The sequence below is a fragment of the Scophthalmus maximus genome, chromosome 15 (genome assembly GCF_022379125.1).
Source record: "Scophthalmus maximus strain ysfricsl-2021 chromosome 15, ASM2237912v1, whole genome shotgun sequence".
Taxonomy (NCBI): domain Eukaryota; kingdom Metazoa; phylum Chordata; class Actinopteri; order Pleuronectiformes; family Scophthalmidae; genus Scophthalmus; species Scophthalmus maximus.
The window spans coordinates 11,849,778-11,877,600 of record NC_061529.1 but is presented as its reverse complement, the minus strand read 5'-3'; the positions used below and the strand labels follow the sequence as shown (position 1 = coordinate 11,877,600).

Here is a 27,823-nt window from a genome sequence, read left to right as displayed (position 1 = left end):
TCATATATGACAATCTAGTGACACCAAAATGGTAAATTTTTACAATTGAACAGTCACTTAAATGTTTGAATTGGAATAACTCTAAATAATGAATCCTGTAACAACTGGGCTTCATTTAATGTTATTATAATGATGATATGTTAATGATAATGCAGTATAATTGATATTAAACATTATTTTTAGCTGTTGCTATTATAGCAATTACGTTCTAAATGTACATGTGCAACTTACATTACATTGATAATATTTCATGCCGGGACGTAAAGATTATTAGTGCGGTAACTCAGAGCTAGTTCTTCTCGGCTCCTCAACACATAATCATGTAATCAATACTACTGCCTAAGGAAGAGTGTAATGCATTCCCTCAAATTAGGGTAAATATATGCTCCAGATAATTAGGTGGAATGACAGCATGTATTTATTTGGTATTGGTCCCTGGCATGATTACAATGCAGTCCTCATATAGCAATTCATATTGTTGACATTCATTTCTGTGTGACTATTGATGTGCACTTTTGACCTTAAGATAAATATCGAATGGTAATTCCATTGCCCTTCAATTAATTTCACTATGAATTTGTTGATAAATTAATTCACTATAAATTATAAGGGTTAAAACTGGTTTGTGAAAGGGCATGATATTAACATGAATATTTTGGGGAAGACAGGATCACACTTAAAGAGATCATGTTTAAATCCAAAAAGTCTAACGTCTTCTATGACTCTGCTTCGCAGTATGCATCCAGTTCATCTGGAGGTGAGAGTTCTTGTGAGGAAGGGAAGATCCGCCGGCCGCCTCACCTCAGGCCTTTCCACCCTCGGACAGTAGCCCTGGACCCAGAACTGCCCTCTCTGCTCAGTGACCCAGACTACTCCTCCAGTAGTGAACAGTCCTGTGATACTGTCATTTATGTGGGCCCTGGGGGAACTGCAATCTCAGACAGAGAGCTTAGTGACAATGAAGGCCCACCTGCCTTTGTTCCAATCATCCCCTCACTGAATAGGAGAAGGCCTGTGAAAGAGGGCCCTCTGGACAGAGACCAGTTCTTCAAGTGCAACACATTTGCTGAGCTGCAGGAGAGGCTAGAGTGTATAGATGGCAGTGAAGAACCCACTGCCTTTGTTGGAGAGGTCAAGCGAAGCCAGGCTAGCCCCAAGACTGACAAATCTAAGGAGGGCCAAGGCACTGTTTCACCAAAAATTATAGCAAATATTTCATACAACCAAGAGGGCACCTCACCCAAACAATCTCCTAAATCTGTCACCACCCAACCGTCATGCAGTCCCGACAGTAAATCTAAACTTGACAATGCCAAGAGGCAATGCATTCCTGCAGAAAGGGTACAACCTGAGAGTGTCCAAAATGTGTGCAGAACCAGCGCTGATGGTGAAAAGGCTGTGGTTTCTGAAAGCCAGTTTAGTACAAACAAACTAGCAACCGCTGCAGCTCTAAACTCTGAGCCTGTGGTAAGAGAGAAGGTCTATTTCAACAAGAAAGCCCTGCCCAAGCCGGCTCCACCTCCTTCACAGCAGAGAGAAAATACAGATAATGAAGAGAGATCCAGCACCAGAATGCCACCTGTGGGAATGAGCCACCAATCTGTTAAAAGGAGGGATCCATGCACTTCCCCTTTGCTCAGAGCTCCATTGGGGGTGTGCCAGGTGCGCTCTACCTTGAGGGAGAGGTGTCTGGATCGGGACATCCTTAGAGCCACTGTCACCCTGCAGCAGCCTGTGGAACTAAATGGAGAGGATGAGCTAGTGTTCACTGTGGTGGAAGAGCTGTCTATAGGCAGCATTGTAGATACAGGACGGCCATCCAGCATTATCAGCTTTAACAGTGACTGCTCCCTTCAGGCCTTGGCCTCCGGCTCCCGACCTGTCAGCATCATCAGCAGCATCAATGATGAATTTGATGCATACACGTCAGCTGTTGGAGGATCGGAGGTGAACATTGCAGTGGTCACACCCCTCCAGGAGGGAGCCATGGAGTGTATTGACAGCAGGGGTTCATCTATTAGCTCTTGGCTAAGTGAGGTTAGTGTTTGCACCTTGGAGAGTGAAGGGGCTCATTCTTCGGATGTCTTCCTTCCTCAGGCAAAACACATGGGACCAGAGGCCACTTTTTACTTTGATTCGCTGGAGATGTTCCATTGTGTATCCTCTCCTAGAGATGCCAAGAACTCCTTAAATGACAGTGGATTTAGTTTTTCTGAACTAGACAGTGATAGTGCTGCATCAAGCAAACTATCCTTGTCAAAGTGCCCTCCATCTCCAGAATCAGCCAAAGGCTCCCTCAGATTCACGTCTAAAATAACTAAAGCTCACTCACTTAGTTCCTCCCAACTACCACAGGCCACCTCCATAGTCCACTCCAGTCTTCCCAGGAAGATAAAACCTACCTCATCCATCTCTCATAGTAGTAGCAGTAGCAGCAGCAGCAGTAGAGAGCCACCAAGGCAAGAGACTAAGCAAGAGGATCCTTGGCAACGCAATGACAACCACTCGGAACCTCAGTTTTGTGACTCCAGCAACACCAGCAAAATTAACAGAAATCCCCCCAGTGGCATACCTTCCAGTAAAACAGCCAACAACAGCAACAGTGTACCTCGCCCACCAAAGGTGCAGGGGTCTACCTCATCCCAGAGGGTGGTCGATGGTTGTGAGAAGTCAGCCAGTAAGAATCTCCCAAGCAAAATGCCTCAGCTAAGACGAGGTGCCACCACCTTGGGAACCGTGCCCGTCATCCATTCCTCCACAGACTTCAAGGGAAGCCAGGACATTATTGCATCAACCATGAGCCTTAAATTTTCCTCTTTGGGGAAAAACAACAAGGCTAACTCACAGAAGGCGAGTAACCTCCCCAGACCAGGTTGCACCTCGCCTCCTCCTCCTCCAGTGAGAAAATCAAGTCTTGATCATAAGACTAAGACTCTGCTGCCCCAAAGTGCCTTAAAGTCACCATATGGGGAGACAGGAAGGGTCTCTGGAGCAAGGGCAGCTGTATCAGAGGATGAGCTTGACGTACGTCACAGACTGGACTCCACCAGTTTCAAAACCTCTAGCCTCAACACAGCCAAAGTTACCTCCAGTCTGAAGGCCAGAGGGCCAAGAGGGGAGGCTGGGCAGCATTATGGCAGTCAAATGTCACTGGAAAGGTGTGAAAGTCTGTCCTTATTGGGTTCCAGAACTGCACTTAGTAGAGAAAATAGTGGGGCAAGTTTAGGGAGTTACAAATCAAGCAAGTCTATTCCAAGATGTGGTGTTCCTAATTCATCCAGTGCTCCTATAGCTACCTGTCCAGCATCACCAAGTGGAGGGAATACTACCAAATCTGGTCAAGTAAAAGCTTCTGTAAATCCCAGAGCATTAGGAGCAGTCAATGTTAGTAAGGCGCGTTCACTGTCAGCCAACAACTCAAAGGGCCTAAGCTCCTCCAACAAATCTTTGTCCACTCCCGTGACCAGAAATGCCAACGCCAACCTCCCGCCATCAGGACGGACGTCAGCTCCTCGGACCAGCGCTGCTGTTAGTAGTAAGCCTGGAAGAGGAACTATCATGGGCACAAAGCAGGCCATGAGGGCTGCTAACAGCCGTGTGAGCGAACTTGCAACAGGCAACATATCAGGCAAACACGTGAGAGGTTCAGGAGATTCTGACAGTGGGAATGACAGTGGGGTCAACGTGAGTGATGACAAATCTCCCATAGCCATGCTGCCCTCCCCATACAGCAAAATCACAGCACCAAGACGGCCTCAACGCTACAGCAGTGGCCATGGCAGTGACAACAGCAGTGTGTTGAGTGGGGAGCTGCCTCCGGCTATGGGTCGCACAGCATTGTTCTACCACAGTGGTGGCAGCAGCGGTTACGAAAGCATGATTCGTGACAGTGAAGCCACAGGCAGCGCTTCCTCTGCCCATGATTCCATGAGTGAGAGCGGCATGTCATCTTCAGGCAGAACAAGAGGCTCCAAGTATCCCAAGAAGAGAGCAAATGGTGAGAAATTAATTTGGGTTTGGTGGTCTTGCACATAGAAATTCAGTTTTAGGTAATATTTACAAATATTTAATATATCATACAGGTAATAGCACTGTATGTGAGATTTTACTACACACTACACAAATTGATATAGCATTTAGAAATGAATGCTCTCTCCTAGGAAATATCCATGCAGGGGTTCTAACTTTATGAGTCCATTTTTATTACATTCACAAATTGGTGTTTAATTATATTTTCTCTGCTCCTGAATCAGCAGCATACATTATTCATACATATATGGGAAGATGACAATGAATGTTTCGAAAAAGATTACTTTTAACAGTATCATGATCAACATAGATAAATTAAACATGAGCAGCAGTGACCTGGATCAGGCTTTTTTAGCCGTACATATGTACTGTATATATATAACTATTTGAATTCACATGTGTTAAACCAACCTTTGCATTCATTTGAGAAATGGATATAAAGAATAGTAACTTGTGAAACCCTTATAAATATGCAATCACAACATCTCAGCTGGCTCGTGTAAAACCTTGCATCACTTAACATCTCTGAGTGCGACTCTGATTTACATATTTACTCATAGAGCCTAGTAAAATATTTGGTTGTATAACACCAGTGTAACTTGTACCCTTCTGAATGTATGCATGGCTTTGTAGGCTTCCAGAGGAGACGGCTGATCCCAGCACCCCTGCCAGACACATCTTCCCTGGGGAAGAAGGTGGGCACAACAGGTCAGTGGGTGGACTTGCCTCCTATGCCTGGACCACTGAAGGAGCCCTTTGAGATCAAGGTGTACGAGATCGATGATGTGGAACGGCTCCAAAGGCGGCGTCAGGAGGAAACCATAGAGGTGAGCAGCGGATCACTCCTCACTTGCTCTACATGGTGGTTCATCTAGCTGAACCTGTTTTAGATAATGTAATGTCTGGGTCAAGGTCTTGTCAATCCTACTTGCTAAGCTGGAGCAATATTTTGCATGTGTGACATTGATGCCATACATGCTCAAGATTTGCCACATAGACTTTAGTTGTGGGAATGTCTTCGCTCACTTCTTCCCAGTTTCTTTTTAAAGAACAAGACAGGAATAATAAGACTGAGATGTCTGACCTTCTGTCAGCTCAGTGGCAAATCCCATAGCTAAAATGTCTGTATACAGATTCCTGTAGCTCGGTATTTTGGCAGCATTCCTCGGGAATGTCAAGAGTTCAGAAGGCAATTACTGACATGGGTTAATTGGTTTGGATATGAATGATGACTCTGCTTACTGCTGACGATAGTGGTGTGTGTTGTGGGGTGAGAAGGAATGAAAAAGAAGATGTATGAAAAGATTGGTCAGGGTATGTGTGATGACTGCAGCGGCACCCAAAGCCCTCCCAAATCAGCTCACTGCAAGCACTCATCACCCTTTGCCTGATCGCTTTTTATAGCTGGCTCCTCTTCTGTGTATCATTAACTGCTCCCACAAGTTCAGCGCAGCCAGACGGGGATTTGTTAAGAGAAGATATTAAATCAGCTAGATGGTAGCTTGATTTACTTTCAATTAGGAAAAATGATCTTTAAATTTTCTCTCCCAGCCTGAATACAAGTAATGAATTGCTTTTCCGTGCCTTTCCATAGCCTTTTAAAATTACTATGGAATCTTAAGCAAGTGCCTCAATAGCTACAGTGTGTGTATATTTACACAGTGTTCACATACAGAGACTATATACATTTTTTATAATGTTGTTCATATTGTTCAACATACTAACATGTTTTATCTTTTTCACTAATCTTGTCCTCAGCAACCATTCCAGGATGTTGACAAGGTGAGCTAATTTTTCATAGTAACCGATTTAATTTAAAGTGGCACAGTCTCTGTTACACCAGTTGCATGTCTACAACGATAATTTAGCCGACAATGGAGGAAACATCTTTTTTAAAATCCGTAGCCTGAAAAAAAATACACATTTGCAGTTCAACACAACTTATTTAACTCATTGAAAATTACTTTTAAGGTTTTACTTGTTTATTGTGACTTTAATTTTTAATTTTAGTTATATATATATACTCTTTGGAGGCAAGGTTAAAAAAAAAAAACATGATACACAGTGATATGTAAATATCACCATCATGTTGTCACCATTTCAGTTGCATTTCACTTCAATGAATTACTGCTGAGTTCGAATTTTTTTACTTTTTATTTTCAGTTGACTTTCAGCTACTTCAGTCAGCTGAGCTGTTGAGGCCAAATAATGCTCACTGTATTCAATTATCTCTTCTTCTCTGTCAGGGCCTGCTGTATTTTAACAATAAGCTGAAAATACTGGAGAGAAGGCAACAGCAAGTTAGGGAGCTGAGAGTAAAGCATGAGGTGTTGTTGGAGGAGCTGGAAGACACAAAGGCCCGGTTGATGATGGACCCCAGCAAGTGGATAGGAGAGTGTAAGTTACTCCTGTAAAGTTATGAATGGAAGACTGTCAATTTAAAAAAGATAAAATTTGCGGCAAAGCATCTAACCAAACATTCATTTCATTTTTAACAGTTGAGGTGGACCAGAATTTGGATAAGGAGTCTCCAGAGTACCTGGAGGCCCTGGCACAGGCCACAGAGGAGCTGGAGTTCTGTGTCAACATATGCAAGTCCCGTGTCATGATGGTCACCTGCTTTGACATCAGTATGTCGTCGTCTGGCACACAGGAGGGACTGCGTGAAGTGGAAGTCTGAGGACAAAAGAAGGTTGAGGTGGTGAAATAAGGAAGTGAGAAGAAGGATGATGAAGAAATGTAGCAGCCAGTTTATAGTTATCACTGGAATGAACAACAACCAGAGACAGAGATGAGATTGAGAGTGGAATGCCTGAAAACAGAGGAAATCTGAACCACCTAACTACAGTGCCTCGTTGTCCAGGACGGGAGGAGTGAAACGTGAGCACAAATGTTGTTGCCCAAATGACAAGGCAGTGGCCATCACTTACTCAAGAGTCACCAACACCTGGAAGTGCCTTTTTATTGTTTTGTTTTGAGTCATTATTTTTCATATGGTGCAGGTATCTAAAGCATACCCAAGCAAACCCTGAACATATTGCTTTTATGAAAAATATTTTATATTGCATTGTATAGTGTATTTATATGATCATGTGGTGTGTACAAATATCCTTTTAAGGGGGAAAAAAAGAAAAACAAAAAAAGATAAAGCAATAAGCTAATGTTATTGCGCTCCCAGACTTTGCCTTTTCTCTTGTTTCAAACCTCAGTCTGCATTTTATCCATCTCCATTCAGCCTCTTGCGCCTTATGTTAACTCTCTGGTTCTGTAGTTTTCTAGATTTTCAAACTGGACTGTGTTATCTCATCAAGGACTGCATTTGCTGATGTCAGTCATCACCTGCCAGCTGGTCTGCAAGAAGCTTGCAGCGCTGAGTGAATGTTTTTTTCCCCTCCAGTTGCCTTGATCAAAATGCGTCTCAGTGGATGGGAGGTTGCGGCAGTTAATTTGGGGGACAGACGGCTTATTCAAGCTTGCCCATGTTTATCTCCCTGAATATGAGAGATTAAGCCAAAACATATCAATCAAAGGGCCACTGTGATGGATAGTGAGCGATTATTCTCAATTCAGACATTCTCTCTGGTGCCTCAGTATGTGGTCATGCAAACCTGAGAGATTTAAGATTTCCCCACACTAGCCTATGAAGATAGCATAATGAATGGTTACACTGATAGCAGTGCTCATCAGTGAGCCTAATTGTAAGACACTGTAAGTCAAAGGGGCACAGATGAGATAGCACAGGTCTACTGGCCTCATGTCCAGTACTTTTATAAGCGCTGCCAATCCTTGGCTCTATGCATTCCAATACATTTACTGTAATTACTGTAAGAACCTCAGTACTAACTTAAGGGCAACATCATAGTTTTAGCCTCTAATGTCCCCTACCTTTTTTTTTTAAATAGGCAAATTAATAAATTTGAATGAGTGTCAAAAACAATGACTCCAGAATTGTTAGTTTCATGTGAAATGATGCAGTGAATAAGAGCAAATGATCATCACATTGTTTAGCAAAATCAATCATGATATCAGCTCTTTGAAGCTGCCAGAATGTGTTTGTTTAGAAATCAAATGGTTGATGCAGAGAGAACAAAGATGATCGGTGAAAATGATTGTTAAGAAAAACAAACTGGCTTTGTTGTACTTTGGTGTGTTTGATTTCTATATCTATGACAAAAATGACTTTGTTTTCTTTCTTTTACAAAGATGTACTCTCTCAGGCCCTCTCTGAAGATGCTGCATGAGATTTTTTAGTCATTTCTAAAAATGATTTCTACTCCATTTTTACCATTCTAATTTTTTACAACAACTTCAGTTTTCAATGATGCGGGGCTAGGCTCATGAATTAAATAAACTGTTACCAAACCAAGACCTTTTTCCAATAAATTATTATATGTAAGGTCATATTTCATATCAAAACCCATATTTTTGAATCTCTTTGTTTTTGTATAGGACTTTCAGACCCTATGTATAAATGTATGATACGGCAGCTTGTGTTTTACTTTTACAGTACCTGTGAATAAAATGGTTCTACATACTGATGATTTTGAAGTTGAATGTTTTTCTCTTGTTCTTTTACTCTAGTCCAGTATAAACTTACATCAGAAATAGATTCAATCTCAGTCATTGCATTGAAGTGGTGACAAGAAGAAGCCCAATGTGCCTCTTATTTCTATTACACGGTTGAAATGAGGAGATAACTAGCATTCACAATTTTAATAGACACGGGGGAGTTAGGAAGATACAAAAGAGTCTGTGACAGACAGGAGCCTTAAACATAGGGGGTTTAATAGTACATTATTGACCAATAATCATTAATAGAATGTTTTATTTAATCTGTACCAATGAAACGAAAGTATTTTGTTGTTGTTGTTGTTTAGAGAACCCCCCTCCCCCCTCTCTATTTCCATGAAATGGTTCGGTCCAAGCTCCCAATCAAGAGCTAAACACGCAGGTGGAACCACAGCGTCGTGATTGTTCTTCCAGAGGAGACAGGAGACAGAGAGGAGACAGTCACTTCACACGGACAGGTGGGTGCAACATCAACCTAGTCCACAGTGGAGGCGGCTGCTTCTGTTCCTCACACGTTGACGGAGAAGTAAACAACCGTGGACGATATTTGAACCCAGCAGCAAAGCAAGGTTCAGAGGCGTCGCCCTCCTCAGTCATGGGTGCGCGTTTCAATGGCAGAACTCAAAGCCCACAATGCAAAATGTCAAACAAACAACATGCCGCACAAAAACACAACGGAGTACGAACTAGCAGTTCGAGTAAGTTGTTGAGAAACTACGTTGTGGAAGAGAGCTGTAGCTAAGCTGACACGGAAGGTGTCAGTACTTGGCATAGCATTTTGAATTTGGCGTCTAACCAAGAAAATCCAATGTGTTTGCAAATGTTTCAAGTCTTTGTTGCTATATAACATTTGCGTTTTGTATGAAAACATGCAGAGCAAACTATGCTGCTTCAAAGCTAACATGCAGACAGTGTCTGTCTCCCTATCCCACCACCAACCCCTTTCCCCATTTCTTTTCCTCGTCATGTGCACGTGCATGAACGCCGCCTGCTGCTGATTGGCTGGAGGTGTGTTGTGTGGCTTTATTTCCTGTTTACAGAACCAGGCTTGTGTAGCACACATACAAAGGGCAAGTGAGGGGATGTTCACCAATTTTTCACGGAAAGTGTGTTTGATTAAAAAATGTTCATGTTTAATATCGTCACAGAAAATTAAGTGAGTACAGTTTGTTCCTCTTTCAGCCGATCAGTTGCCCCGGCCCGGTACCAGGCCCGACGGATGCAGCGTCAGCCTCAGCAGCCCCGTCTCCCCGTCTCTGTACCTGTAACAATGAACCAGCCCTGCTGTCAACTGAAGGTGAGCAGCATTGTGTCCTCATGTCAATTGGTCTAACTGCAGGGGGTCCGTTAATAAATACTTTTCAATCATAACATTTCAATTCTTCATTTTTGGATAGATTGAACGATCAAAAGCAGCCTGTAGTCTTTATTGGATGACGGTTCAGAGACCACCGTAGTGTAATTATATTTGGCCCGCGAGATAATATCAAATTTCTATTTGAGCTGGCCCGCCGGTAACACATGCACCGCTAATACTACAAATCCCAGAATGCTCTGCTAGTGCCTTGGCCCGTCAAGACCCGCAAGCATCCCCTCCTCTGTTTTCACTCATTCGCAACGTCATGCTACCAGTCACCTTGGGCAGATGTCAGACACCCTGCAAGGAAACCTGGGCCATTTTGCGTGCTGCCAAACCATAAAAACGCAGATTTCTATCGCCGTGTTCCCAAGTGCACAGTTTGCTGAAAAAACGCAGCATACTCAAACCGAGACAGAGTTTACCCGGCAATTTGCTGACTTTGAAGAGCAGAAATGTAGATTTGAACTGCTCAGTAATCCGTTTGCAGTTGACGTAGAAAGCGCACCAACCTTGCTACTCCAAGGCATGGATTTGAATGGTTGGATTTTCATTGAAGGAAATTATCATCATTGTTATTATTATTTTTGTTGTTGTTGGCCCGTGAAAAAAATATTCCATTGAAAAACCGAAAAGGCTACAGATGGAGAAAGAGGCATAATATTATTTGTATTTAAGTATTGAATGCCACTGTGTCCTTTATTTGAAATTGATTCTCAGGTGTTTATAGTATTAAGCTTTGCTTGTTCCAGATTCAGTGTTTAAGTAAAACTTAACTTTGTTCCCATATGAAAAGGTGCATTATTATATCTAGAAAGAAGGGAAAACATGCTTTTTTTTCATTTAATATGAAATCTGGCCCGCGACTTTGTCCCAGTTTTTAATTTTGGCCCACTTTGTATCTGAGTTTGCCCGCCTGCTCTAGAGGGTCATTCCATTTCCATTTTGTGTTTCCATTTCCACTTTTCCAGCTGCTGATTTTCTAGTTGGTATTTATGGTTACTTCAAAAGTCAGTTGATGACTTTGTTACTTTAGTGTCGTTCTATAGATGGTAAGATGTTAGTTTATATGTATGTATATCTAAGCTCTATTTATTTTGAAGATAGTTTTAAAGGTAAGTTGTATCTTCTTCTGCATTCAAATTTCTGTAAACGGGTAGACCAGTGTTATATGTTTTGAGTTGTGTAATTAAATCTATTTCAAATCCAAGTGGTCAAAATTGACTTTTGTCCAGTCTAAACTCACATTATTACGTTGCACCTTTTAGATTTGTTACAATATATATTATGGATTTTATTCATGGGACATCTGGATCTTTAACCTATAGAGAACCAAGCTGAGCTTTGTGGTGAGGCCCAGAATCAACAATAGTAATTTGTTAGAATGTTGAGTCCGCTATATATAGAAAATGAGAGGAATACAGGAGGTGCGGGTACAGAGTAATTACTCTTCTCTATCAGGAGGGCCCTCTGCTCAGTGTGAAACATGGAATCCTGTTGCGTATAATACCGCATGTGTTTGGATGTGTTCAGCTAGAAACCGGAACCTGCTGTGCAACAGCATCTTTCCTCCTCCCTGTTAATTCTGTTTTGATCAAAAGCATAAGAGGTTAATTTGGCTGACTGCTAAGACCAGCTGGTCACTGTGTTTCAAATCAAATTCTCCGGGTGATTTTTGCTCGCTGGCTCAGTGGTTTTTGGCAGTCTGACCCCTTGTGAAGGCCAGTCTAGACCTAGTCCACTGTACGTTACAGTGTTGCTTTACATGTTCGTACTATATAAAGGTCTTTTATAAGTCTAATTTAAAATGATACAGTGACTATTGTACTATGTTTTCCCCATTTGTATTTAATCTTCAGCATATACTGAATTGAAAGATTTACAGTCTTTCTGACAAATCACTCAAGAGCCTTGTGCTGTTAGGAAACTGGTGTGTAGAGTGGAAACAGTTGGCCAGAGCTGCTTCAGACGTCTGATGGCTTCCGAGTAGTCAGCCCCATGTATTGCAGCCCACTTCGCCTCAGGGCTCCCATCATTAGTAAGTACTTGGGTGTTGTATGAGAATAGCAATGAGTTCACTGAGAAGTCAGTAGTTCCCCCTCCCTTCCCTCACTCCAACCCAGCACTGACCCTTTGCTGGATCTCTCCTTACTCCTCTCGGGGAGAGGTTTTATCCCAAACCAACCCCAATCCAATTCTCAGCCCATTTGATTTGTTTCCTTTTGTCAATGTCTTATCGGTGTTTCTATGATCGTCTCTTCATACCCAAGTGTTGGTGCTGTTCAAAGTTTGGTCTGTAAAACTGAATTGGAACCTCTGTAAGTGGTCTTTTCCCATTGTTGTTAGACACTTTGAAAGCCTTTTAAAACCGTATTTATACTCATCCAAAAGACAACCACATTTGTTTCTATATTTCTTTGGTAGCTTGTCATTTTAGATGACCTTGTGTCGTCCAATTAGACTGAATGCTAGACTTTGTTCAAAGGAAAGTATGACTTCCTAACCCCCTCCGCTGCTGTTAGGCAGACTGCATCTGCCTGGGGCATTGTTAGCGGTGGCAGTTGCTCAGTTTTGGATTAACAGCATTACGGGCCCACAGCTCGGCCTGTCTAAACTCAGCTCGCTCTTTGAAGAAGACCTATAAACCTGACCAAATGCTGCCACTTATTCAAAGTAATTAAAACAAGCTGGTGTGTGGAGAAAAGTCCTTAAATTATTAGAGACTAAGCAAGATGTGAGCCTCACACAGAGTCTCCGGTTGTGCTTCAAGGGGGTCATAACTATTGACATCTCCATCCCCAAAACAGATTGCATGTGTGGGGAGTGTGCACCGAAACAGAAACCCTCTTTAAGTGCTGTAGTCCTGAAGGCTTTCCTCTTCACATGTACGGTAAATTCTTTCGGGATGGGTGGCCATACAAGTCCAACAACATGCCACTAAGCTGAGATAACGCTACTGGCAGTAAATCCGACCAAAGCAATCCATAATGTGAAAGTGAATTAATTAGCCTTTTAGAGACAACTTGAAATGATCTATCACCGTACATTTAACCTTATTTACTGTGTGTAATTATGCAAGGCATCAGGGGCAAGAGAGGCTCGGGGTCAGTCAAGCGTCACCATTATAAGTTGTAATGATATAGATGATATAGGGCTAATATTTTGCCATATTGGTACTAATTGGAATTTAAATCTTCTCACCCTTGTATCACCTTTACTGATCGCCCCCGAGTCCTCATTGAGCCTTGAGGAGCAGGATGTGGGTCGAGAGATCAAACGGCCTGTTGTGTGTTGACTTGAGAGCTGGCGCGCACACAGTCTCTGATGCTGTCGGACAGTGAGCTGGCAGTGTTGTGCTCTTAACTATGTAGCCTGAAAGAGGTGAATGGTACAGGAATAGGCCACAGCAGAGGTGGATGTTTCATATTTTAACATGTATGTTGTTTTTTTTTTCCATCTGTGCTCAGTACAGTACCTAACCAGAATTGAGCAAAGTGTATGATTCCGAATATAGTTATTCATGCACATGTCATTGGTTTATCGTGTTTGGTGAGCACATGATGCACTGACCTTGTCAAAGAATGAGAACGACTTTCCCCACTGAGTGCTCTGACCTCGGTCTTGTAGTCCCTTGAACCCGATTGCTTGTAGATAACCACTGATTTACATAAAGCCATTGTTTAGGTGCACTGTTTTAACATGCTTTTTGAATACTGATGTGAGGAGTTAATGTGCAATGAATATTCATGCCTTTAAATGAGGTTCTACACAATCGAGCAGAAGTAAAGTGTAAAGTCCTTGATTACATCTATTGCTTGATAGGTTGCTGCATACCATAGTCAGATTAATGACTTGGCTTTCTGTTCAGGTCTTTGGCTTTTTAAAAAGGTTTCTGCTCTTTCCTTCATTGGCCATAAAAAAAACAATATTCCCATAGTAGAAGCTCAATAATTTAATTCTAGAAAAAATGCTCTCTCAGATATTGCTGTTAATTGTACAGTGAAACCGAATAGCCAGTCATTCCATCAGGTTGTGCTCTCTTAACAGATGTGCATGTGGGATGTAAAAGACCCTTTAATGAGTCTGTCTGAAGACGTTTCTTCATAACGGGCCCTTCCACGGTTAAGTTTCAGAGGCCGTCAGACAGGCTCGTAGCTGGCTCCCAGCCGCAACCATCTGGTGGACAGCAGAACCCGGGCTACAGGGTGGCTCGCCACTCCACTGAGCTGACACGTAGCCCAAGGACATAGGCAAAAGTCTTATGTTGACACATCTTTACTCTACTCCACTGTGCTCCATGTGGGGATCAGAGGTCAAACTAACTACACCCTACGATATGTAATCTTGTTCAGGTAGGTCAGATAGAACATGATGGTTGTGAGGATGGAAATAACTGAGTTGACGTGTGTTAAGTATGTACTGTAGCATATTTTACTGCAAGTGAAATATTCTTTGCAAGAAGATTTATAATTAATTAATTTAAGTGACCCTTTGATAATAAAATCATACACTTTGTGCAATTCGACAGAATCTAGTTTGAGAAATATAACAACCTGGAGATTAGGTTTTGAAAGGCGGTGTGAGAGGTACTTGCATCAGTAAATTGCAGGACACAATTTACAAGGTGATTGTTAGGCATCTTTCTGCCAGGACGATTTCATGTTCACAATGATTGGCAAAAAAAGGAAATACAAAGGCTAACGTGGTTTCAGGTCTCTCCGTCTTGGCTACTGATAAGATGAATTGAATTTCCTCTCCTTATTGGAAAGCAGAATTCTTTTATTTTGTTTTTTGTTTTTTATCCGGGAAGACTGTATCTTGGTTGAAGAGGGCGTTTCATTTTTCTGAGCTTTGATTGCTTTCTCAAAAACCTTTTATACATTGGATCAAGCGGTCTGCCTCTATGTGCAGAAAGAGAGCGAGTTTTCAAAACAACCTTCAAGTGCGAGCAATCCTTCGAAAGCAGCATCTTAAAATATACTTCTCTTTTGATTTGTTTGCTTACTCTGGAATAGGCAAAACCAAATTGTAGTGTTGACTGCAGGCCTTCCTTTTTCTGGAATGGCTGTGAGAATACAGCAAGGTCTGACTCGGACAATCTCCTGCTACTTGAAAGGCAAGTTCCAGAAAATGTCCAGACCCAAATTTTCCGGACATTTTCTGAGTTTATGTCTGATTCAGATTCATATGTGAATTTTCACTGGTACAAACAAAAAAAGGGAAGTGAAACAGCGTTCACCAGTACTGCTGGTATTTGTTTGACATGTTCTTCTCTCTCCTATTGTTTTGGCATTTACTGTAGTCTACATCATTTTTTATACCAGTTTGCATTTAGTTCAGTTCCCATGTTTATGGTGACTAAAAAAATCATAATCAGACTGTCACGGTTCAACCTGTGGTTTAATCCACCAATCAGCCAAAGCCTTGTTCTCTCAATCATGCTTTCATCTGCCCCTCACTCACACCTTTTGATAACGTGTGCTGTTTTCATTTACACATGTATGTGATGATGATGATGATGATGATGATTGTAATAGCGAGGTAGGTTTTTCTTCCTCACACGTCCCCATTGTTACAGCGCATTGTCTCATCAGACACGTTGAGATGCACCGCAGTGGTGACAGCCCCAACGCCGCCTTTGTGTCCCCTCTCTGTCTCGCAGATTAGAGCCTGATTTGTGCAGGTTGCTGACAGGGGGCTGTCAGTGGTGCTGTCTAAAGTGGAATATGCGCGAGTGAAGAGGTTAATTACACAACATTTAAGACCCTTCTTTCCCCTCACCATTCACACTGTAGCCAATCACGGCCAAGACACTCGCTAATCAAACGTGGGCTGGCAGCTCTGAGCGGTGGCAACAGTTGCTGTGATGGCGGCTTGTCTGGCAGTTAGCGCACATCCTGCTGTTCGCCTGTTTGAGTTGGTTGGCAGGCTGGTGTACCCAACCAGCCTTTTTTTTTCTTTCTTTTTTTTCTTTTGCCGCTACTCATTCATAGTTAAAAGAAGGAGGGGAATAAATGAAGGACTGGATCCTCCTTTTTTTGTCTGGTTTTGTGCCTCATTAAATCTGGCAATCTTGTAAAAATAGAAATCATTTGTCAAATATTCAAATAAACAATACAGTACAATACCTATACTTATTCCAGTGTCTTAGCGAGAGCGACATATATTATATAGTATATTGATGTGTTTCCCAAAAGATTTATATAAAATAATTGGGGAATCTGACAATTTGATACTGTGAAAACCATCCAACAATAGTTTAAGTCTTAGAAAATGCGTCTTCAAAAATGATGTTCCTGTATACGTGTAGTTTATACTTAAATCATTCAGTTCTGATTTTACAGTTGGATTTCTGACCAGTACTTGTTGTTTGTGAGTTTACCACTGCATTAGACAAAGTCGAAAACGGATGAAGCCCACTGGGTCCGAGTGGTAAACTTTGAAGTTGAGATGAGATGATGTGTCATTCTCGACTGATCCCCCCCCCATGTGCTGACACTTCAACACGAAAACCCTCGTCCAAAGGTTGTCCAGTCCATACGTCCAAAAACGTGTGGCTGCCACCGGTCGCTCCATGTCACTAATGTCATCAATCTGCTGCCTGAACTCTCAACTCACCCTTTCATCTAGTTCACTTAAAAGGATGACCTCTTTGACCTGTCCCAGACGCACACATCCGTTCTTGTCACATGTCCCTGTGGGACCTCTCACCACTGTAGTAATGAGCAGGAGCTGCTGAAATCCAGTGTGTGCATTTGTATGACAACATTCTGAGCAAACCAGGAGACTAGAATTTGTGCAGTGGTAGAAATCCATATTGCAGTGGCTCTGGTGTCCATCTGACGAACCGAGATCTTGTTCTGCAGTGCTGAATAACCTATCGCGGTGCATGTGTTCATGCAAAGATCTTTGGATATCAAAAGATTCAAGGATGTCTTTTATTCTACAGGAGGACCATGCTAATTACGTTCTTTTTATGATTCGATTTCTCTGAGGAGCTGCATATGGAAGATGGTATGGTTATGCAGATTCCCCAAGGTATTAAAACCAGAGACCTCTAATCACTCCTCTTTTACAGTTAGTATCATTCTGTTTGGTTGGCTGGCTGGCCTACAATGCGAAGTACATAGAGTATAGATATAAGTATAATTTTTTTTATTTTGTACCGTTGTACAAGGAAGTAACAAGACTTTTGTCCTAGTTACAGTAATGAAACCGGATAGAAACCCTCAGAGGATGGAACAACACATAATGTCCTTGACAGTGCTCAGTCTCTTTCTTTTCCAGATGAAGCAACAAGGCATTGTTCAAAATAAAAGCAGTGAGATTATTTCTGGTGCCAATTTCCCCAAGGTAATGTTCATTGTGTTTTTAGTATGTTGTTCCATGGCAACCGAGATGAAATTGTTTTATTGATTTGCTCAGGGGGAAATTAGGGCCTCACGGTGAACTATCCGTGCATTTCATTCTGCACTGCCTCTGCGCCGCCTATGAACAACCTTCAACAGATATTTCTTCCTCCTCTTTAATTACCACTGGTTACCTGAATGGCACAGCGCACAGAGAGCTGCCCTCGTAATTAGCTGTCAGCTGTTTAAAGGCACAGCTCATTGATTAGGTCATGATCGCTAATAGGACGTGAAATCTCGCTGCCTTCTGTATTGACATAGACGACACTGGATGGAGGTTTTAAATCTGTGCCAGGCCTCAGAGTTAAGTACTTGAATGGGCAAATGCATAATAAGTGTTTTACAAGTGTCACATTGTCAGAATTATAACCACTGGTTGCATAATGTAAATGTATAAAATCTGTAATTGATCCCGCGAACCTCTGATTTGCTTACATGCTGATTTTAGAGAATTTTATACACCACGTTTTGTCTAATCTGTTGCCATCACGTACTGTCAGTGGATGTCCTCCCAGTAGGCTTTGTTGGCTGAGACCAAGCTTTCAGGCTTGACATGGTGTCTAGCCTTCCAAAAGCAGTAACTGTAACTGCAGTTTGGCTTTGTATTTTGGAGGGTCGTGCTGTGACTGCATTAATATGTTTGTAAGGTGTCACTACCACATCTTCTTCCAGCAGCATGCTGTATGTCTTTGTAATTCCATATATTTACAGCTTAACATTTTCAGAAAATTATACGTTTCCAAAGGAGCATTTAAAAAAACTTCATACACATCTCCTTGCATTTTTCTTTATGCTATAGGAACACGCGTCACTCCAATGTAATATTAAATGTGGGTGAAAATACAAATGATCCACATTATGTCCCACAGTCCATTTAAATTTTAATTTCAAACGGTGAACCTAGTTTTGCTTTGTAACAAGCCACCCATATTGTCAACTGTAAACAGTTGGCTTATGCAAGTAGCGTCTATGCAAGGTTAAAATTGGCAGTTTCACATTTAATATCCAGATCTCGGCACGTACTGTAGATTCTTTGTTCATTTGTAATCATTGATCTTCTCTCTGGGAATGCGACTAGTCTGAACAGGTGGGCCCATGCCTGAAGGCATGTGAACTCGAGGCCTCAGCAGTTCCACCATCCAGACTTTGTGCTCGGGAGACTTTTGGTGGATGCGTGGCTTCTCCCTCCTCCTCCTTCCATCTCCGCAGCTCCACAAACACAGTTGTTCATGAATATGGATAGCAGGCAAGGCTCCCTGGCATCATTAAGGTGCCACAAGCCCATATAAATCACATCACCATAAAACTTCCAAATGCTCTGATAGAGAAGGTAACATGATAACAACTGGCAGAAGTCAAGAAGACAAACAATTCTTGAGAAGAGAAATACACAATGGATTGCTGATGAGCTGCGTGCTCTGCACTTTGATTGGGTCCAGTATTACTCTGCAGTTGTGTTAACACCCTCAGACATCTCATGTGACAAGGCTGGATGCAGTTACACGCAGACACAGTTTGTCTTGGCTGAGATGTTGACAGGCACTCATGCACAGCTGAGATCGTCACGAACCCTCAGAGGACTCTGGGGAAGAAAAAGCTGTGACATCTATGTTGCTTTGAGAAGCGAGAGCACATATTACTTAGTTCCCACTTCTAATAAATCTAATAAATATTTTAGGTTGATGCCAGTTGTTTCAAGTTACATCATGGCTAGTTTATAAATTTAATTTCCAAATATAATTTTTTTTGAACAGCTATTTACTGAACAAGTATGAGTACTGGTTTTAACTCATTAGATATTCTTTTTTATATTAAAACACCCCCCCCCCCACTCTCTGTGGAAAGAATGATAGTGTAAAAGCAAAATGCATTTTAATTGCATAGTTAGCAGCTGTACTTTGCACTGAGGGCATTTTGACAATCTGTTGGCAACCAGCCTCATCCTCTCTCAGCCGTCCACAGCCATGAAAGGCGCACAAATGCTTGGTGCCAATGTTCCCTGTAAAAACAACTTTCCAACCATCTGTACTGTTCTTGAATGGGCACCTTTTATGACTTTGCTTTGTGTTTCACATGAACATGCCATGTGTATCCTCGGGCCACATTCAGGCCAACTAAAGCACCGTGTCAAAAAAAACAGGCCCTTGTCTTTCATGGGGACCACTATGCTGGCGAAGCAGGTTTGCTGCCTGTCCATCAAAAAACAGGGTTTACCATAAAAAAAGTTGCTCCTGCCTCAGCTCTTCTTTGCAACCTCACTGGACAGAATACCTTGTGGCATGTACTGTAACTATCTCGCATTGTGCTGATAGTAGCATTGTGTACAGTTCTTAAAGGCCTTTGAGGGGAAATTTGTTATTTATGGTTTTGGGCTAAATGAAAAAAGTAATTACTTGACATCTGTTTCTCACAAAAGCTGAGTTGTAAAATCTTGCCGTAGGTGAGTATAAACTACTGTAAAGTATCTTGGAATCTGATTAGACTTTGAGCAACACTTCTTGGTTTATACTTCATCTATTTACCTCTACCTGTAGCCGGACAACGAAACAAACAAAACAATCATTGCCATTATTGGTCTTAAAAAATATACGACCGTGTTTAACAAACTGAGCATCAGCAGGACTACCATAAAGCTCAGTTATGTTGGGCAAGGTTATTGCTGTATTACACATTTGGCAAAATCTGGACTCTCCCTAAAAATTTGGTGAATCTTATATAAATGTTTAAAAACATTTGCACACCGTATTCACAAAATGAATAGATACTTATGTAAGTATTATGTCATTATGAATAAAACCACACACACACACGCACACGCAAATATGTATCACTGCTCCTCTCTGCGCTTCTTATTTATTCATTTATATATTTAGGACTCCACCTCAAAAGAGAATGCGGCGGCATTCCTGTAGTTTTTAATTTTCTGTGCGACAGTGAACAGCCCTTTAAACAAACAGGCCCCCATTTCCAATGAAGGACTTTATTTTATTTTTTGACTTTTTGCCATGTTTGAAGAGTGAGTCCACCCACCCACCCCAAATCCACTCATGACTATTAAGTAGCAGGGCCTTGATGAGGAAGGCAGGTTTCTCCTCTTCTAAGAGTAACTTCAGACGAAGTTCCTTGCGGGGGGTCTGGATTGGATTCTGCGGGGCACCACAATCCCAGCCTTCTCCACAAACTTGGCACTTTTGTCTTTGGTGAGAAGCCATGCAAAATTCATTCACCCTGCAAAATTCACCCTGCACAGGCAGAGGACGGTTACATTTTTGAAGCATATGTATAAGGAGAGGAACGGTTGTATTTCTCTTGCTCTGCAACAGGAATGCAGGGTGTTATAGATGAATTAACACGGTACAGCTGACTCCTTCCTAATCAATTAAAGATTTAGGTTAGAGTTATGGAGTAAGGCTGTATATGAGTATTGAACACGTGGCTTCAACACTTCGATCTTTAATGAGAGGATTAGTACAACTGGAAGCTGTTACAGCGGTATTTCCTCAGCCAGCCTGGCTCTACTTTTAAAAATTTCATCAAATTGAAACAAACCTTGAGACTGAAAACAATGACAGAGATGAACTACAATTATCCCCAAACCTCAGAGGTGCATATAATGTGGACAAGACTGAGAATTCCAGTTTTATTGTCAAATGCTTTATTGTGACCCATTTAAAATGAGTAATGATGCTGTAATCTAAAATTCATTGTACTAAAACTTGTTAAATATTGTAATATGATGTAATACAAGTACATCCATTAAACTTTGTCAGCTGCACCGCTGAAATTAAGCAACGTTGAAAAGCATATAAATTCTATATGCTCTATTGTGAAGCAGCTGTAAAACCATGATGATTAATGTTTTATTTTGATGCAGCAATTCTTTTGTCACTTTAGTTTCATGTCTGATCCGGCTCTGATTTCCTCCGGGACTTTGCACACCAGCAAATCATCCACTTAGAGCCACTGAAATCTGGGCAAATTTGCTGAAAACGATAGCCTGTAACTCACTTATCACAACTTTAGAGAAATGCTCACCCACTTCGTACGGAATTGGATTAACAGTAGCTGAATGCTGATATTAAGCAAGTGATGTAATTACAACTACAGGTTGGGTGCTAAAGCAATTATCCGGTTGAGTGAATATTCCCAAATCAGATTAGGAATCGTGAACTTCAACCCCTCCGGATTGAATGAGACGTAATTTGTCTATAAAGAGCGTGACTACACCTCCCTTTGCCTTTGACTCGTCTTTCACGCATTGATATTCAAACAGCTTTCATTGACATCCACTTAAATGTACTTTGTCATCACTTTGCCTCACAGGCTCATTAAATTCTCATTCAACTTGGGTCTCTGCTTGACCTCCTCGCATATGGATCTGGTCCACGTTTTCCCATCATAACTGCATGGCACACATGTTAGGGGGTATGTGACTGGAACCTTAACGGAAACAGATTTGGGGAAAAAACTGACATAATAATTCAAACGCAATATTTTATAATAAGGTATGTTATTGTATTGTGTAGGACTGAGGCATTACATCAATGAGGTGAGCAATGTCTTGTTTTGCGGCCAAATGTTGGTGGCCCCTCGGACACAGGTCATTATTATTGCCCTGGGTCAGGATTATGGAAAAGCTAATGCTATGATATTCAGCCGGATGGAGATGTGGATAGAGGAGGGTTGAGCAAGGATTGACTCCTTAATGTAATTACACTCACTCGAGGGAGAGGAGGAGAAGTGGGCTGGGGATTTGAGAGAGGGATGTGACAGCCTCACAATTGAGAGCAGAGGAGTGTCAGCAGAGCTGTCTCTCAGGGTTGAGTGTCGGCCTCATGGCCTCAGGCCAGGCACAAGAGATTAAAACATCCTGGCTGTAGGGCCTGGGACCAGCGCGCTCAAACACAGGACACACGGGCCGGAATTAGAATAAGACTGGAACATGATGCATATAATTCATTGTTATTCCTGTGCTCTGCTGTTACTTTAATCACATCCACACTGTTGACTTCCATACTAATTCTACAGCCTGTTTTTGTTGCACTGAATTGAAGTCAAATTGTGAAAATGCGGAAATGTGTGATCGACGAATAATGTTTTTGTAAAGCTGGTTAATTCTGAGGGGTGCGAGTCTCAGCATAAACAAGGTAGCTTTTATTTCTTGACATGCTATCAGGATGGGATTGCCCACTCTGGAGTTGGCACTCACACACAGAGAGACAGGAGAGAAGGGGGAAATAAAGGCCCTTTGATGAAAGGACTGAACCCAGCCCCCCACTCACTCTCTTTCCGTGCCTCCTTTTCCTTCCCTGCCCTGTGGAGTTAATCTGGCAAAGAGGAGGTAGCCTCACCCAATTTACACAAGCAGCAGCAGCATTTTTTTTTTGTTTTGCTCGCCTTGCTTGTGTCTTCACCCCCATCCACCTTTCTGTTCTTTGTGTGTACTGTTGTTTGCCCCCGTTTGTGTGCACGGTGTCTGTTATTCTACATTCATTGGGCGGTGGAATAATATCAAGTACAGTAAGGTGTAAGACAGTCCAACCCCTGAGGCTGGCAACACCTCATACAAGCTGTGCGGCTGAGGTGTCATGGCACAGGTATCACCCCCTGCCTCCGCCCATCCTCAGGTGCCCGCACTTATTATGCAGCAGTCTGTCGCCTCTGCTTTTCTTTGTTAGTCTTCCATTCTGTCTTCATCATAATCACGCTTTTGTAAGTGCCTTCAAACAAAGGAAAGAAAACCAATGCAGTGATCTTGATTTATCGCCACCCCGCCCCCCTCACATACCCACACATGAGCTTCCCTTTCTGGGCCCCTGTGTTCATCAGACTCAGCTGTGCCCCAGGAAAAGAAGAACATTTAGACAAAACATGTTTTAATTACCAATGTGGCTTAGATGGCAACAAATTAATTGTGCGAAAGAGGCTGTGCGCTTTATCCACGTCACTGCAGATGAGTGTAGGCGTTAATTATCACTGTTTACTCAGTCCATCACTGTGTCTGGATAACTACCCAAACACAAACTGTGGTTTTTGGTTTGTAATGGTATTTGTCATTCGTCGGAGAGTTGTTGTTTCTGCTTCCTGCTGTAACGTGCTCAATAAATCCTCCGGACACACTGATTCTCTTGCAGCTGGGAAGCGGATCCAAACATGGCGGCCCATCAATTTCTTTTCTCCACCAGGCTTGCCCAGATCAATTAAATCAAAGTCATCTCAGCCGGACGTTAATTATTTAATGAATGGCATCTGGATCTGCTGTGGCTGTGCATGCATCCAAGATGTGATGGGAATGGGAACTGAAGGGACATAAGATGTTACCAACACTGGTGCCTCCATCTCCTTAATATTTGTAAGCTAATTTTTCTTCTTAAGATTGTATGTACAGTGATGTCTGTGGAGATTCTCATTCATCTATGTCATAGTCATCCACAAGGGTGTTGAATCAGGAGCAACTGGACTTCTACAAAATCCATAAATTAGACCTTTAACATTGGTTACCTACATTTCTAACATCCAAATAATGTTTGTTATTGTGCAGGTTTTTTATTAAATTCCTCTATTTTCAGTTACATGTGACTGGCCAAAATTATTAGAGTATTTTATTAGAAAATTATAATCGTTTTAAATAAGTCAGTGCATTGAGCTCATTTGAATTTTTACAGGGTGTGGGAGATCAGTCTCCTCCTGATTTCCACAATGATGCATCAGCACTTTGTGTGCCCTGGGTCAATATAAGTCTGCCAGTCTTGTGCAGCCTGTCATAGCCAATAGACTGGCTGACATGACATGTCCTGGACCAGTGATTGAATTACCGGCCATTTGTCTGCCTTGATTGTCTTGCTGTCATATCAGTGTTAATCTTGTCGTGGGCGCTGTCTTTTGTGTCTTCATGAGATTCGACAAAGGAATAAAAGGCCATTTTGCTGTAATATAAAGATTTCCTTTGTTATAGGACACCATTGAATTCCTGAGTATCTTTAAGCCTTTTCCAGACTTCTATTAAGGGAATCGAATGTCCCTGCATACCTTCTCTTCCATTGTCTCTCCATCCCGCATAATTTAATTCGCATTTAGTCAGAATAACATATATCCATTATTGTTCAATAAAAAAGGACATTCTGTTCTCTAACTCTTTTTTTTTTGTCATATTCTTGTCTTTAAATGAATAAAAAATCTGATTTTTGTAAATTAGGGCAAATAAAATGGTAAAGCAAAAATAACCCTTTTACCAAAGCCTGCTAGTTCCACAGGCTTTAATGGTGACAATTATTTCCCTCCTCACTTGTCTCACTTCTATATAGAACCATCTTTCCAAAAGAGTTCTGCAGCCACGTGGGCTCATGAAAATGCCTAAACACAGCATGTGGCTGTGTAAATCTGTATCATTTCATGCATATACAGTAGTATTTATGTATACGTATGTGGTAATGTTTTCTGACTGCTGAACCACATTTCCAGTGAATCAATTTATGACAATGTGGTGTATGTACTGTAGTAATTACTGTGGAGGAGTGGCGTGGACTGAATTACAATTAGTATGATTAAATAAATACAAGTCACTTGGGATATTAATTGGAAGAAATGGTTTTCGGAATAAAATAATAAGCATTTACAGTAAACTGGGGCGTTGGCCCAAGATGAACAATATTATTGCTGTATTTTTAAATGAGTTTATTCTCCTTGTCATCTCATGTAAAATATCTTTATAAACGTAGCCTCGAAGTCACAGCCTTTAGTTGTTACAAGGTTTATTTCAAAGCGGAAATTGACAACATTTTAGCTTAAATTTGTCATTATAATGCTAAAACTAAATGTTGAGTTTAATGGCAATAGAAAAACGACACCCTCTGTGCTAGTATTCGTCCCCTATATGCCTTAATGTTATTCTCAAGGCCACCGGGATGCAGTTTTCACGGAAAAATTAGGACACAAAGGAACTGCATTACCCATTGCGTAACCAAAGCAGGGAAGAGTATAGCTCCCTGGCAGTGATGGAAATGCAGCTGGTAGAATTGACAAAAACAACTCAACCTCGCAAAAGAAAACCTGTTGATGGAGGAACAAAAGAAGACGAAGAAGGAGAGTGATAGAAAAAAAGATAAAACCAGAGTGAACCTCGGATGTGCATTCACTCCGTGGAGAGAGTTCCGGGACTTGAGAGGCTTCAAAAATGACATGCAGTTTGCTTTCTGTCTACTAGATCAGTAAATAACACAAGCAGCCTTCTTATTAATACTACTGGACGTTTAACTCAAGGTTATTTGTTGGAATTGGGACTTTTACAGTTGTTTTCTGCTCTGGACAGTCGCAAGGCTGCTGATATTGAGGAAACTAGTTAACGCAAGGAGCCAGAAAACAATGTCAGTGTACATACTTATTTCTTCTTCTCCGTTATCTCCAAAGTGGTGTTGACAACTTCCTTAGGAGCTCTGAAGAAAAGTGCCTGCGTCCTTACAGTCTTGTTACTGCAGCGTCTTTTCCACCTGGAAGTGTTAGGGGCATGAAAATGTCTTTTGCCTCATTTCATTTTATAATAAAAGGAAATAACACTTTGGCTGTGTTTTTATTTAAGGTTTTAGCGTCTATAAGAAAACGTGTGGTTGTAAGTACCAAAATCACCTCAATTCTTTTTTTAAAATCTCCTCTCCCACACTTTTCTGCAAGGGTGACGTGGGTCTGGCCTGACTTTTTGTTTCAAGGCACTTCTTCTGGTGTGCATCTTTCCGTGTATTGAGCAATTTTTTATACTTTCACAGTATTTATATGGCACCTAGATCTGCTTTATGATTCGAAAATTAATGGAAATCTCACTTTCTACAATATGAGACCTTTTAATAATTCAGACATTGTAGAATATGTATGCTTTTTCTCTCATAGCTACTTAAGATGCACAGACCGAGACTATTCAAATATTGATTTTCTCCCTCTGCAATTGTGTTTTTATGCACAGAACCTCCGATTTTCAGACTTCTCTGTGACAAATGAAACAAAAGCGTGCCAGAAGGTAGTTAAGCTACATTAGCATGTCTGTTTCTTGTCAAGCCCTCTACCTGTGCCTTCTTATTCTTCAGCTTAGGATTTGCATTTGATCCTACATAACATGATGGTATTTTCGTGGCATTCTGTAATAAAAGACATAAATTCCACCTTGCAGGATTAAGCGGCTCGCTAATCTAACCACAGTAACTGCCTTGAATTTGTAAATTTTATTTTTTACAGCCTGTCAGGCCTCAGCATGGCGCTCAGTGGCACAACTTCAGAGGAACTCCTCGATGGCGGTAATTCATCTCATGCAGTTTTCAAAACCTCATAGTTCACCTTGCTCCTCTGATCTGGACCCGGCCTGGCACGTATTATTTAACGGGGAGATGAATGGCCGACTGGGCATTCCTCATGTGTCATGGCATAAGTCATGATAAATAACAGGAGTGAACTGACAGGACACGGGACAGTAAAGAGTAGAGATATCAACATCAACACAGGCTCAACCAACCGCAATGTAATCTTGCAAATCATTAAATCACTGCCAGAGAAATATGAGTCCAAGGTTATTGAGCGCAGCTTGAGTGATGGAGACTTGGAGTGGTCCAAGAGGCTCAAGTTGCCGAGGAAATTAGATTCAACACTGTCATCCCGTAGACCTTACCCAAACAGAGGAAAGAAAGAAAAAAACGCAGAGGAACTGAAATGTAAATGTTGATGCAATGCTTGAGATGTTTAGTGCATGATATTGGTTGGAATATGTTGTGTTGCTTCAGATGGACAGTGCCTTTCTGCTACATAATGCAGGGGGAGAACAAGGCAACAATGGGTGAGGTGATGGGGGTTGATGACGTGCCGCAGAGAGGGGTAGGCGGGGTACACCATCTAATATGTGATGGACCAGATGCTGTACCCTCAAGCCAGGAATTTTACCCCAAACGGTACCTGTAAAAACTCCATCTGTTGAAATGTGCCCTGGAATATGTCAGCACTAGCTGAGGGCTCTCTTGCTGTGCTCGAGCTGGCTGTCTCTGGCTCTGAGGATCATGTGTTGTCAGCTGTACCCCATGGGCTGAGAGGCAGAGGGATGCAGCCATAACAGTATGACAGCAGGGCTGCGGCAGCCGCAGCCTGTATCGTTTCTCTGAGAGCCCAAGAGGGGGTGTTGGGCAGAGAGGGCAAAAAAGAGAGAGATCTTATCATAACATGGAGTCTGTGTAGTTGAATGTCAATGTGGTGGCGAGGCAGCAAAACACTTTCTTCTGAATGTCACTGAATGTGCCATATGCATACAGCTGCAACATTTGCTCCCATGGATGAAAATAAAATGGCCTGAATGCTACTGGACAGATGTGTCACCAGCTGTGTCATGTCATTTTAATGCAGGACAAAAGTCAACAGGTTTTGAATTTTTATTTTGGCTTGTCTTAAAATCAGCCTTTCAGAGTAATTATATTACAGTTATTCTGAGAGC

The 27,823-nt window shown here is 41.7% G+C and overlaps 2 protein-coding genes across 10 annotated transcripts in view; both read left to right on the top strand.

The window, feature by feature from the left end:
• kif26ab (kinesin family member 26Ab) overlaps nucleotides 1-8,567 on the top strand; it is a 66,278-nt gene extending 57,711 nt beyond the window's left edge. For all 3 annotated transcript variants that reach the window (XM_035610503.2, XM_035610504.2, XM_035610505.2), the window contains 5 exons: nucleotides 736-3,997; nucleotides 4,663-4,856; nucleotides 5,788-5,811; nucleotides 6,276-6,426; nucleotides 6,528-8,567. In XM_035610503.2, the coding sequence (XP_035466396.2) occupies nucleotides 736-3,997; nucleotides 4,663-4,856; nucleotides 5,788-5,811; nucleotides 6,276-6,426; nucleotides 6,528-6,709 (3,813 nt within the window). In that variant the 3' untranslated portion in view covers nucleotides 6,710-8,567. The remainder of the gene's footprint in view (nucleotides 1-735; nucleotides 3,998-4,662; nucleotides 4,857-5,787; nucleotides 5,812-6,275; nucleotides 6,427-6,527) is intronic.
• A 388-nt stretch (nucleotides 8,568-8,955) lies between these two features.
• c15h14orf180 (chromosome 15 C14orf180 homolog) overlaps nucleotides 8,956-27,823 on the top strand; it is a 135,991-nt gene continuing 117,123 nt past the window's right edge. For all 7 annotated transcript variants that reach the window (XM_035610167.2, XM_035610166.2, XM_035610168.2 and 4 more), the window contains exons 1-2: nucleotides 8,956-9,056; nucleotides 9,781-9,895. The gene's annotated coding sequence lies outside the window, so the exon portion shown is untranslated. The remainder of the gene's footprint in view (nucleotides 9,057-9,780; nucleotides 9,896-27,823) is intronic.